General features: G+C 43.9%; 1 protein-coding gene across 3 annotated transcripts in view; it reads right to left on the bottom strand.

Moving 5' to 3' along the window:
• Positions 1-5,533: 5,533 nt before the first annotated feature.
• Positions 5,534-12,811, bottom strand: part of DCAF12 (DDB1 and CUL4 associated factor 12) — a 29,817-nt gene continuing 22,539 nt past the window's right edge. For all 3 annotated transcript variants that reach the window (XM_032307254.1, XM_032307255.1, XM_032307253.1), the window contains 3 exons: positions 12,085-12,247; positions 8,179-8,357; positions 5,534-7,640 (listed from right to left, as the gene is read on the bottom strand). In XM_032307254.1, coding sequence (XP_032163145.1) covers positions 7,482-7,640; positions 8,179-8,357; positions 12,085-12,247 — 501 coding nt within the window. In that variant the 3' untranslated portion in view covers positions 5,534-7,481. The remainder of the gene's footprint in view (positions 7,641-8,178; positions 8,358-12,084; positions 12,248-12,811) is intronic.

Genomic DNA, 12,811 nt, shown 5'->3' with positions numbered 1-12,811 from the left:
CACATCAGGCTCTCTGCTCAGCGGGGATCCTGTTTCTCCCTCTCCCTCTGCCTGTGCTCTGTCAAAATAAAAAAATGTTAAAAAAAAATAAGTCACAAACACATATACACACTTTTTAGAAGTTGAGTGCATATCATTTTGTAAATAATCTGTTCATAAATGTAAAGGGGAGGTTGGTTCAAGGACTGCTACTCTGAAAAGTTCATTATAGCAAACCCATCCCCAAACAAACAACAAAACCCTCCTTCAAGACTGGTATTAAAGCTCTGTCTGCCCCTTCTCTTTCCCTCCTCAAAAATCATGTATTGTGTGTGTCTTTGCTCACACCATACTGAGTTATGGCAATGCTATCTCCAGAGTTCGGGAACTAAGTTCTGGCTCCCCCTACTGGGTGGATGATGGAGTCACTATCTCAAAGGAGAACTTACCCAGTCTCCCTAGAAGTTTCTGGGTTTCTTGGGAAAATCCTGTATTTGCATGTAATGGCATGCCCATTATACCATTAATACGTTCCTCTACCACTGTATTTTCTTAGAGATGATATATCTGTGTTTGTTTAAATCAAGTTTGGTTTTCTAGCAGGAACACTCCTTAGGTACTTCTATTAAGTTTGTGTCACAAGGGCACCTGGGTGGCTCAGTGGGTAGAATGTGTGACTCTTGATCTCAGGGTCATAGGTTCAAGTGCCATATTGGGTATAGAGATTACTTAAAAATATAATCTTAAAAACAAACTTCCTGTTGCAACCCAGCAGGAGGCATATAATAGCTAGTGGTCTTTTTGTGATGAGATTGACCTGCAAAAAATTTTTTTTAAGATTTCTTTCTTTGTCAGAGAGAAAGGTCACAAGTAGGGAGAGAGGCAGGCGGGGTGGGGTGGGGGGAGCAGACTCCCTGCTGAGTGGAGAGCCTGATGTGGCCCTTGATCCCAGGACCCTGATATCACGACCTGAGCCAGGGGCAGAGGTTTAACCCACTGGGCCACCCAGGCCTTCCTGCAGATATTTTAAGTAGGCTCCACATCCAGTGTGAGCCCCACATGGGGCTTTAACTCACAACCCTGATTTAAAGAACTGAGCTGAGATCAAGAGTTGGATGCTAGGGGTGCCTGGGTGGCTCAGTCTGTTAAATGACTGATTCTTGATTTTGACTTAGGTCATGATCTTATGGCTGTAGGATTGAGGCCTGCATCGGCCTCCCTGCTTGGTGAGGAGTCTGCTTGAGATTCTCTCTCCCTCACTATGCTGCTTCCCCTGCTCACATGTGTGTGCCTTCTCTCTAATAAATAAATCTTAAAAAAAAAAAAAAAAAGAGTTGATGTTTAACCAAGCCACCCAGGCACCTGATGACCTGCAAATACTTTACATTTTCTTTTCCTTTTTAATTTTCGTTTAACCATTTCCTTATTAACAGACTTAGGATACTTCCAGGTGTTTTTGTTTTTTTGTAATTAATGCCATGACAAACCATCCTGATACATCTATATTTGCATGCCTGCCTAAAACATTTCTTAAAATTCCCAGAAGTGAAACTGCTGGGTCAATAATCAATAATTTTTCAACACAATAAATCTATTTCGATAGGCTAAGGGTTCCTAATAAAGTCCAGAGGCACCAGTTAGATTAACCGGTAGCCTAGAAACAATAAAGTCAATGTCAGCTTTATCTAATGACTCATGCATCCTCCATCCTTGACTCATGCATGCATCCTTGATCTTGGGGATCTTTTCTCACACTCTGGGTAGTAACTAGGTCTGCACAGGCAGGTACAAGGCAGATCCTACAGTAGAGCAAATTTAGGTATGACAGGCCTTAGTTAGATCTATTATCTTCTACAATCCAGGGGGAATGCAGATAGCTGTATGTGTTACTGGCCAATAAACTCAGGATAGGAAAGCATCCTGACTCTATAGTCTGCACTGTGAAAAGATGACCTTGAGTAAAAGTTAAAAATATTCAGACAGTTTGAAATAGGTAGGAAAAAAGAACCAGCGGTGAGCAGTTTGGGGATTACTGCCTTGGCCCTAGAAGGAATGGATCTTCCAGGCCGAATCAATTCAAGTGTGGTTCTGGGCTTTTTCTTTTCTTTACTTTTCTTTCTTTCCTTTTTTTTTTTAAATATTTTATTTATTTATTTGACAGACAGAGATCACAAGTAGGCAGAAAGGCAGGCAGAGAGAGAGGAGGAAGCAGGCTCCCTGCCAAGCAGAGAGCCTGATGTGGGGCTTGATCCCAAGACGCTGGGATCATGACCTGGGCTGAAGGCACAGGCTTTAACCCACTGAGCCACCCAGGCGCCCCCTTCTTTTTTTTTTAATTTTATTTATTTATTTGACACAGAGAGGCACAGCGAGAGGGTGTTCCTTTGCTTAAAGAAATATCACCCCAATCTCCACTTCTCTCCACATTATCTTCTTTGTGTATTCCTGTATTTCCTTTCCTTTTTTTTTTTTTTTTTTTTTTTGAGATTTATTCATTTGAGAGCCCCTGGGTGGCTCAGTTGTTAAGTCTCTGCCTTCAGCTCAGATCATGACCCCAGCCAGGGTCGTGGGACTGAGACCCACATCAGACTCTCCGTTTGGCAGGAAGCCTGCTTTTCCCTCTCTCTCTGCTTCTGCTCCCTCTCTTGCTGTGTCTCTCTCTGTCAAATAAATAAAAAAATCTTAAAAAAAAAAAAAAGATTTATTCACTTGAGATAGAGAAAGCGAGCACACATGCAAGAGAGGGACACCCTCATTGCAGTTAGGGCCTACCCTAACCCAATATGACTCCATCTTGATTCTTACCTTAGTTACATCTACAATTCCAAATAAGCCACATTCTGAAGTTCCAGGTAGACTTGAATTTTGGAGAAACACTATTCAACCCAAATTCTCAATGTTTTATTGTAAGTCACTAGGAAAATAAGAAACTTAACAAGCCCTGCTATAATATTTACCTGCTTTGAGGACAAACGGCTTGAGGAGAGGGATTGCTTCCTATTCTTCTGAGACTTGCCTGCACTAGAATAGTTGTGGATGTTAAAGACCCAGGAAATCATCTAATGTCTAATCTCAACTCTTCTCATGGTAGAAGATGAAAAAACAATCTAAAGAGAGGAAAAAACCTGTTCAGTCATGGCCACAAGCAGCTGCAGTAGAACTAGAAAAGAACCCATACTTTTCCCTTTTGGTTCACACTTACCTGAGAGGTTGGTCAGCACTTGCGGGGGTGGGGTGGATTCCCCTTGTGAATAGCAAGATTATCTCTAATCAGTGGTAGACTACACCTCTTCCCCAGCTGCGGGTGGAGTGGGGGAGGATCTAATGGGGGAAACTAAAGCATGGTGGTTGACGCAATAATCTTTTGTGTTTTAAGCAAAAGATCCTAGAGGAGCAGAGTGCGCCTTGGTGGTGGTGAAGATGGAAGGATGTTTCTTACATAAGCAGTGCACTGCCTCCACACCTCAGGCCATGGTACAATGTTATCTGCAATAGGCAAATGACCTTGACCCTGGAGCCTCATTATTATTTCCAGTCCTCTGGTTAGGCTGCCACCAGTTAAGGAAAAAAGTAGCTACAAGTGAGGGAAGTTTGTTTTCTTTAAGACTGAAGTTGATCATTTGTTTTCTTCCTGTCCATAGCACTAGGGATGTTAATTACAGCTCTGAATGGTGCTTAACAAAATGCAGTAAACATGTGACTCTGAGCTCAGTTAATGAGTATTATTATCCTTTAAAAATTCTGACTTCGGCAATTACACACTAATCAAGAGGAGTGTTCGGATGTGAGGCTCAACCCAGCAGGAATTTGAGAGGACAGCTCACAGCCCTGTCTTGGAGAGCTGAATCATAAAAGGGCTTATAGCCCCATTTGGAGCAGCTTGGTTCACACCTTTCTCTCTAGTGGTAGCATAGAAACAAATTCCTCACGTTTCTTTGGATTATTCCTTGAAAGAGTTGAAGTAAGGGCAGAAGAACCAAGCTAAGAAACCCAAACTTTCTTGTTTTCATTGGTGGTTCCAGACTTAGTATATGTCTCTACCTTCAAAGCTTCAAGCCATCTCAGCTCACTATCATGAAATGAGATATGGTTAATGGCAAGTAACATTGAGTGATTCTTCCCCAATCCCGATCCATTGACTCCCAGACATCAGCCAACTAGAATGGAAAAAACACTTGGGTCATAGGCTGACTCTTGTAATTGACCCCAATGCTAAGCCAAGGGTCTTGACACCCTGACTTGTTATTTTCTGTGTGGCAGCTGGATCAGATAAGCCTAGCTTGAGGGTCATTACTAGAAATACTAATCAACATGGCAAGGGTAGGGAACCTAGAGCACGAATGTTTCCAGAGCTGTCTGTAAGAGGATCCACAGGAGGATGGGAGGAGGGAGTAGACCATTTGGAATGAGGCATGTGGCCTGAGGGAGAACAAGGAAGTTCTTTCATGGCTTGGGAATAGGGACTACGGCAGGAAAGGGAGGGAACCTATCAAGTCCATGAAGTTTTTCTGTGAGATAAATACTTTGCTGCAAAGTCTGGCTAGAAAACAGGAGCAGGCCAAGATTGCCCGGAGGACAGGAGCCCAAGTCAGGTCGCTCCCATATCCCGTCATCTTTCTTGGAGCATATTCCATAAACACAAGTCCCATAGTAACCAAAACCTGAAGTTGGGAAGTAAAGCACCAGGTCTTTGTTTAAATCTGCATTTCCCAGGAATAACTTAATCATGGCACATTCTGCAAATACCTGTCACTATACCATGGATTGGGTATTCTAAAAATCTCATTTTGGGAAAGGCTCTTCTCCTCTAGGAAGCCCTCTTGATCGCTTAATTACTTCCCCCTTCCTGTTTTCTGGCCTTTGATCATATAGGCAGATACCTGCATGAATCATTCTGAACTAGTCAGCCTCCAAGGCAGGTGCAAAGGGCAGCTCTATCTAGCTTGCCTAAAAAGGAACAAGTACCGTGTGACAGAGGAATCTACTGCCTTGCCTGGCTCTGTGGCCCAGTCCTGATGGGTCTTCCAGAATCAGCTAAGGAAGGTGGTATGATTCAGCAGTCTGCCTTTCTCTCAGCTACAGCCCCAAACAAGCTCTGGGAAGAGCATCAGTCACTATGGTCACTGTTTCCTCCTCTTATAAAGGGCAGCTAGGAGCTGTGGTGCCAACTTAAAAAAAATGATATCCTATTCCGCAGCCACTTTTAGTCATTCCCAGGGAACCCTCCACTCAAGCAGATAGAACCTATCACCAATCCTTCTGGGGGAGAGGAGCTGGTCACCTTACTCAAATCCAGTCATTCAGAGCAAGGACTAGCAGCCTTCTTGCTCATCTTCAGCCTGGGCATATTCATCTTCCACTGGTTCCCAGAGCAACTGATCCTGGGCCAGGGCTAGAGACCAGAAGCAAGCAGGTCTTAGTATCTGTGTGTTTGCACTTGACATGTCTTTAACTGTGAGGGAACTCTTGTTCCTCTTCTGCTCCAAGCAATCCTAGCCCTCCAACCATCATTTTTTCTTGCTGTCCCTTGGCTATACATGCTCACTCAAACCAATTTGCAACTGGAATATTTATTTTTACTTGGCAAAAAGTCAAGTGCTACATTTTTAAAAACAAAATCTCAAACAATCAAACATATTACCCATCACAGAAGAGGGTCTGGCAACAGTACAAAACATCCTACTTAAGACTTTTTTTTTTTAATATAGAAGTTGGTTTAAAATGATAGAAGTTCTGTGAGAACTAAGAAATCTACAGACTGTAGTTTAATAGAAAAAAAAATTAAGACAATTAAAAGATCTATAGTATCCAGCATTTTACTTAATTCCCTGTTTATAGCACCTATTTCTCTAGGTTAGATGAGAATTCTAGAACCTGTGGTGTGCACCTGGTGTATCACAAAGATAGGGTGGACTTGCTGTCTCCCCCAACAGCCCCCATTATCAAGGAGAAGGCACTCTTTTTTTCAATCACCCCACTTAGACCCAGAGCAGAGAGGGATAACTGGGAGAACAATATAGAAACTAGAGTGCAGGAATAAATATGACTTTTCCTTTCCCCAGGATAGGCTGCTGACAGAAGCAGAGTATGTGCTTAGAATAGAGGAGGAATCTGTGGGTGGGAACAGCTGCTATCTGCAACATGATGCGTAAAAAGCAAGGAATAACTGGACATTACGGTCAGTCAGTTGCCTGCAAGTTTCAAAACCTCAGACTAAACAGAGTTCAAGGGAGGAACAAATTACTAGTCACATCAATGCTTTTACATGCACAATGTTGCTGGCTATAGGCCACCTACCACCATCCCAGGGCTAAGCCAAGAGAGAGGGAGAGGTGGCTTCAACCCCAGCCCCACTGTAATAAGAAAATGAACATTACACACATGAAGGACTCACTATACACAGATAGACCCCCTGCTTACCCCCACCCTCCTGGACTGAACCCAATTTAGAAAAGCAAAGCAAAACCCATTGGGGAGATTAGAAGAAAGGCAAAGGAGAAGTTTCTCCCCAAAGCCAAGGGGACTGAGTATGTGGATGTTAGCAGACTTAAGGCCCCCTGCTCCAGGCCCCTGAGATACCAGATCGCATCTTGTTTGAAGGAAAAGGAAGACTGGGATGGGGATTCTCTTCACCAAGTTCTACCAAGCCTTCTGCAGCCTCCAGAACTGCATCCAGATAGAAACCCTGATGTTTTAGGGGAGTGGCCACTGGCTAAGCAGATTGGAAGTTAAAGTGGAAATGACACACAGAAGTATTCTCACCTGGGCAACACCAAGTTGGGAAGTTAGATAGGGGACGGATCACTCTGGAGTCCTGGGATGAGCATCACTAGGAAGCCTGCAATCTAACTCAAAGGGTTTTCCTGGTGGTGATTGTTTTTCTGTTTTTAATTCCTATAATCAGTGCTGTTAGACTTTTACAAAACAAGATAAAGACTAGTCCCAAAGCTGACTCTGTGAATAAAGTTGTTTTTTTTTTTATAAATATTTTAATTACAAGTAATTCTTACTCCAGGTACTTTCAGTGACACACAGTGTTTGCAGGCATCCAAGTTCTCTTTCTCACACAGACACACACACAACAGACACACACACAGCCCCCAAACTTTCACAGAAAGTCTGACAGCAACCACATAATTATAAAGGAGCCCTACCTCTCAAGAGTGAAGTAAGGGTGAGAATGAGTACGCCAGCCTAAAGAACCAAAAGGGGAGAGTGTGTGTCACTTAAGGAAAAAATAAGAATTAACAGTGTTTGGTTGAGAAGCCAGGAAGAAAAAAGACAATAAAATTCTGATTACCAAAAGCTGAAGAAAAAAAACCAACAACAAAAAAGGCTTCAGATTTCTGTACAGAGCTTCCTGTCAAGTGCCTAAACCATAGGCAAACTCTCCTGTTCCCACTAACATGAGGGCCTCACACAACTGGAAGAAAATAAAAAGAAACAAGAAAACTAAGGATGGAAGTTAGTGTAAATCTCTGCATTTTGGGAGAGAGTTGTCATTAACTCCAGAGCCCAGCATAGTTTCCATGGAGCCCTGAAGGGAGGGGTCCTCCTGCCACAAAGAGTTTCGTTCCGGACGAATCGTAGCAGTGGGTGTAAACAGCATTGGGGAAGAAATCAATGTCCGAAAAGTAATTCCTCCAGGTTTCATCATGATTCTATGGGAAGAAAACAAGACTCTGTTAGCACCTCTAGGCCATGGGGCAGAGAAGAGGACAGAAAGAGACAGGAATGCCTTCTGGTCTTGAGGAGAGGGTCCTGCATTTAGCCTGATGTCAGGAGATTGTGACTGGTGTTCATGGGAAATGGAGCTTCATGTTCCCAAATGAACATGAGGCAGGAACAGGATGAACAACTGCTATACCAACCCAAAGTCTCAGGACAGCTGGAACCAAACTCTTTAGTAATTCAGTGGCCACCACAGTGCGGGGGTCCTTCTCCTTCCGGATCTATTATCACCTGGGGGGAATCGCGAGTCAACTAGCTTATCTTACTCGTCTTCGGTTTTCCCATGGACATGTAGACACAGAAGCAAAATCAAGGGGGAGTGCCTTCCTCTGCTCTAAGGAGTGCCTCTTACCATCAAAAAAGTATGTGGGTGGCTGATGTTATCAGTGGGGGTGGGAAGAGGTGGGTAGACTGAAGGCAATTTTTCTGTCACTGTTCAGTAACCATGTCAGAAAGGGGCTTACTCACCAGCCAGCCTTTGCCAGTGGTCAGTTTCAGATTCTCCCCTGCTAGTCTGGGCTTCGACCCGTAACAAGCTGAGAGCCTCTCTTCCAGGAATCTCTGAGCTCGGATGTCATAGAACAGCAGGGAACCCTGCCCTGTACCCACAGTGATGATGTGCTCATAAAAGCTCACTGACCGGATCCCTGAGAGAGACAAAAGTAAAGGACAATGAGTAGGGAGAGCACACACTGACAATCTGCTAACCTGTATTTCTCTGGCACTGAGATCACATGGCACCTCCAAATATCAGACAGTGGCTTTCCCAGGTGTTTATGGCAGGAATAGCTCATGTGAAAGCCTGAGAACCCTGGTGGCACAATGCCCATTCAGACACTAACAGGAACCTTTCCATAAGCCTTAGAGAAGTGCTAGAGGCCTGACGACGTCTAGGATGCCTTTGGCCTAAGACCCTAAGTGTACCCAGAACCCCCCTCCCCTAGACTCATTGTGGAGTCATCTTTCCGAACTCTAAACTCTCTTTCAGTATGTTTCTAACCTATACTGAAACAGGGTAATCTGCTATTTACAAATCATGTTAAAAAGGACTTCTTCCTATCTGACCTAAAACCACTACGTGCAAGGTCTTTATCTGATATTGCATCTGCGGATCAAATAAGTGCATGGGATACAAAGATGTCTCTTGGCACATCAGAGGGGCTCAATAATATCTATAGAATCAGTATTTCCTTATTAGGCATGAAAGCTACTCCTGTAATAGTAACCAAAATCTCATGAAGGTTTTTAAAATTTATTTTCATTTTTATTTTTTTTAGGGGTGCCTGGGTGGCTCAGTTGGTTAAACATTAGACTCTTGATCTCACTCCAGGTCTTAAATCTCAGGGCTGTTAAGTTCAGGCCCTGCATTGGGCTCCATTTTGGGCATGGAGCCTACTTAAAGAGATTTCATTTAATTTTTAAATTACATATTTTAAAAAGATTTATTTGATAGAGAGAGACACAGTGAGAGAGGGAACACAAGCAGGAGGAGTGGGAGAGGGATAAGCTGGCTTCCTGCTGAGCAGGGAGCCCGACTAGACTCAGGGCTTGATCCCAGAACACTGGGATCATGACCTGAGTCGAAGGCAGACGCTTAACGACTGCGCCACCCAGATACTTCAAATTTTTAATTTTTTAAAGATTTTTTTTTATTTTTAAATAATCTCTCTATCCAACATAGGGCTCAAACTCACAACCCCAAGATAAGAATTGCATGCTACTGAGACAACCAGGTGCCCCTAAAGATTTTATTTTTAAGTAATCTCTACACACAATATGGGACTTGAACCTATAACCCAGAGATCAAGAGTCGCATGCTCCATCAACTGAGCCTGACAGGCGCCCCTCTTAAAGCTTTTCATTGCAGACATTATTCCAGCCAAGCCAATTTATTCTTCCCCTTACAACTCTCATTGCACATATTATTCTCTGTGGGCTGAAACATGAGTGTCTTAACTATAACTGAAAACCAACCCCAAACAAAAGCCACTTTTGCAGTATCTGTATGAAAATAAACAATACTTGGAAGATCGAGGCTAAACTGTAATCCATAGTGTGCCTTTTAGGACTTCCAGGATAATGCAGCTACATTTTTGCATGAGAAAGGCAACAGTGAGGTAAAATATACTTTGTTAACCTGATCTGGATTCTAGTCTATGGCTGTACTCCCACCAATCTGTATGATGTTGAGCACTTTACTTTAACTGCTCTGGGTCTCGGTCTCCTCATCTATAAAAAAGGGTTAACACTAACCTTATGTTTTTCCACCTGCTTCCCACAGGGTTCCAGGTAAGATGAAGTAAGACCACAGATAAAGGTATTTTGAAATCTTAAGGTACAGTACAAACATAAGTCTTTTTATTCCTTGGTAAATAAAGAGTCTTCTCAGAGAAAATATATCATAAAAGATGGGAGGCTGGGTGCCTGGGTGGCTCAGTGGGTTAGGCTTCTGCCTTCAGCCCAGGTCACCATCCCAGGGTCCTAGGATCAAGCCCCACATCTGGCTCTCTGCTCAGCAGGGAGCCTTCTCCCCCTGCCCCGCGCCACACCGGCCTGCCTCTCTGCCTACTTGTGATCTCTCTGTCAAATAAAGAAACAACATCTTAACAACAACAAAAAAAAAGATGGGAGGCTGGGGTGCCTGGGTGGCTCAGTCAGTTGAGCGACTGCCTTCAGCTCAGGTCATGATTTCAGGGTCCTGAGACTTAGCCCCACATCTGGCTCCCTGCTCAGTAGGGAGTCTGCTTCTCCCTTTCCCTCTGCTGTGCCCCCTGCTTGTGCTCTCGTTTGAGCGCTGTCTCTCAAAATAAATTAAAAAAAAAAAAAAAAAAAAAAAAGATGGGTGGCTGAAGCTGAATTCACTCTTAGTGGAATTAAACTAAGTGGGGCACCTGAGTGGCTCAGTGGGTTAAGCCTCTGCCTTCGGCTCAGGTCATGATCCCAGGGTCCTGGGATCAAGCTCCGTATCGGGCTCTCTGCTCAGCTGGGAGCCTGCTTCCCCAGCCTCTCTCTCTGCCTACTCATAATCTCCCACTCTTTGTCAAGTGAATAAATAAAATCTTTTAAAAAAAAAAAGCAAAAAGGGGGCACCTGGGTGGCTCAGTAGGTTAAGGCCTCTGTCTTCAGCTCTGTCATGGTGCCTGGGTCCTGGGATCGAGCCCTGCATCAGCCTCTCTGCTTGGCAGGGAGCCTGCTCCCCTTTCCCCCATGCCTGCCTCTGCCTACTTGTGATCTCTCTGTCAAATAAATAAGTAAAATCTTTAAAGAAAAAAAAAAGAACTAAAAAGAAAAAAGAACTAAACTAAGTATTTTCTTCAGTTTTTACTGAGGTATAAATGAAAAACAATACACTACACATATTTAAAGTAGGACCCTGAGATCATGACCAGAGCAGAAAGCAGCGGCTAAGCCCACTGAGCCACCCAGCCCCCATCTAAAGTTTTAACATATGTATATAGCCACGACACTACCAGCACAATCAAAATAACGAATATATCCACCACCTATCCGCCACCCTCAAGTTTCCTCATGCCCTCAGTAAACTCCCTCACTGCACATTAACTCTTAGCATAAATGAAGTTTACTGTTCAGGCAAGGCACCAGCAAAAAACTGCCAAAGGATAGAAAGTCAAGATATGTGAAAGAATATGAAAACCACCAATATCCTATTGGTTTCCACTAAAGGCTTCATGTGGCCACAAATTTGCTTCTGGTGGCTTGAGGCTCTGCTGCCATTTGCAGTTTCATAAGCTCCCTTCTTCTGTCACCAAATACCTCCACCAGGTCTCATAAATATCACTATACTTGTTCTGCAACCAACGCAGAAACTTAAAGTCAAAACCCATCTGCAATGTACTTCTAAGGTGGGGCACAGTGGGACTCTCTTTTTCTTTCTTTTTTTTTTTTTGGTGCAAAATGGTGGTTTATTAAAGCACAGGGACAGGACCCACGGGAAGAAAGAGCCACTGCCCCAGGTCTTGAGGAGTGGCTGATTATAGACTCTTGAGGTGCGGGAAGTAAGGAAAAGGGAGGTTTCAAAAGAACTTTCATATGCTAAAGAGCACCCATCTACAAGATACCAGGGGTCTTGCCTCTGTCAAGTTGTTTTCTCCTCTAGCAAGGTATTAACATTTAGCTCGGAGATCCCTGGAAGAATGCCACACAGGTCCCACCCAGGAGTGAGGAGTAGGGAGTGAGGGGGAGGCTGCAGGATGTCAGCTTGTGCTTTGTCTTCAGCTAGCCTTCGGCTTCCTCATCATCTACCCCTGAAAAATTATATGACCCTTAATTTTTTAAGGCTGTTTAAGGTGGAAGGTCTCATCTTCTGCAATATCTTCCTACCGAACAGGGGGCCATACCACGACTCTTACTTACCACTGCCTCGCTCCCTGGAGCAAACAGACTTGACGTTGTATGATGGCTGCCGTGGATCCAAGAAGGAGACATGAGCTTGGGAGCCCACTGCATATACTGACCATTCACTACCATAGGCCAGGCACACATTCTCACGGCAATATGGCAGTTTGGTGGAGAGGAGCTGAAACAGAGAAAGAAGTGAGGGACCCACGGCAGTACCAGAGAGCATCCTACAGGGGAATGTTCTTAGTTAGATGCCCAATACCGTGGGCTTCCTTCAAACACAAGCCACATAAAGTCAGAGACAAAAAGACAAAAATAATGCCCTGTTTCACCACTAAGTAAGAGAAAGAGAGGGTAACTAATATGCAGTAAGATCTCAGTAATGGGAAGGACTGATTAGGGCAAAAGATTAATTTGGAATTAAATAATTAGAAGCAGAAAGGCTTAGACCTACAGGTTATTTCCAGCCATGGTCACGCTGTTCTCTGCCATGACCCTCTCTGCTACACCCTCCTCACTGTTCTTCAGATAAAAGGGCTGATTTCTGGCTACTCTCAGCCTAGCTTCCCAATTGTATGGGAGTTACACACCACAAACAGCACACTCATGGGACTGGGTCAACCTCAGCTAACAACACGCAGCCTTAATCCTGGATCCTTGTCATTCACCCCATCCTTAGTGGGTGCCTACTGCATGGAAGGCACCAACCAAGGTCAGTGGAGCTCAAAGGCTGCTTGACATG

This window comes from Mustela erminea, chromosome 12, assembly GCF_009829155.1.
Source record: "Mustela erminea isolate mMusErm1 chromosome 12, mMusErm1.Pri, whole genome shotgun sequence".
Lineage (NCBI taxonomy): Eukaryota > Metazoa > Chordata > Mammalia > Carnivora > Mustelidae > Mustela > Mustela erminea.
Note: the sequence above shows the minus strand (reverse complement) of the source record. Positions and strands in the feature narration are given on the sequence as shown.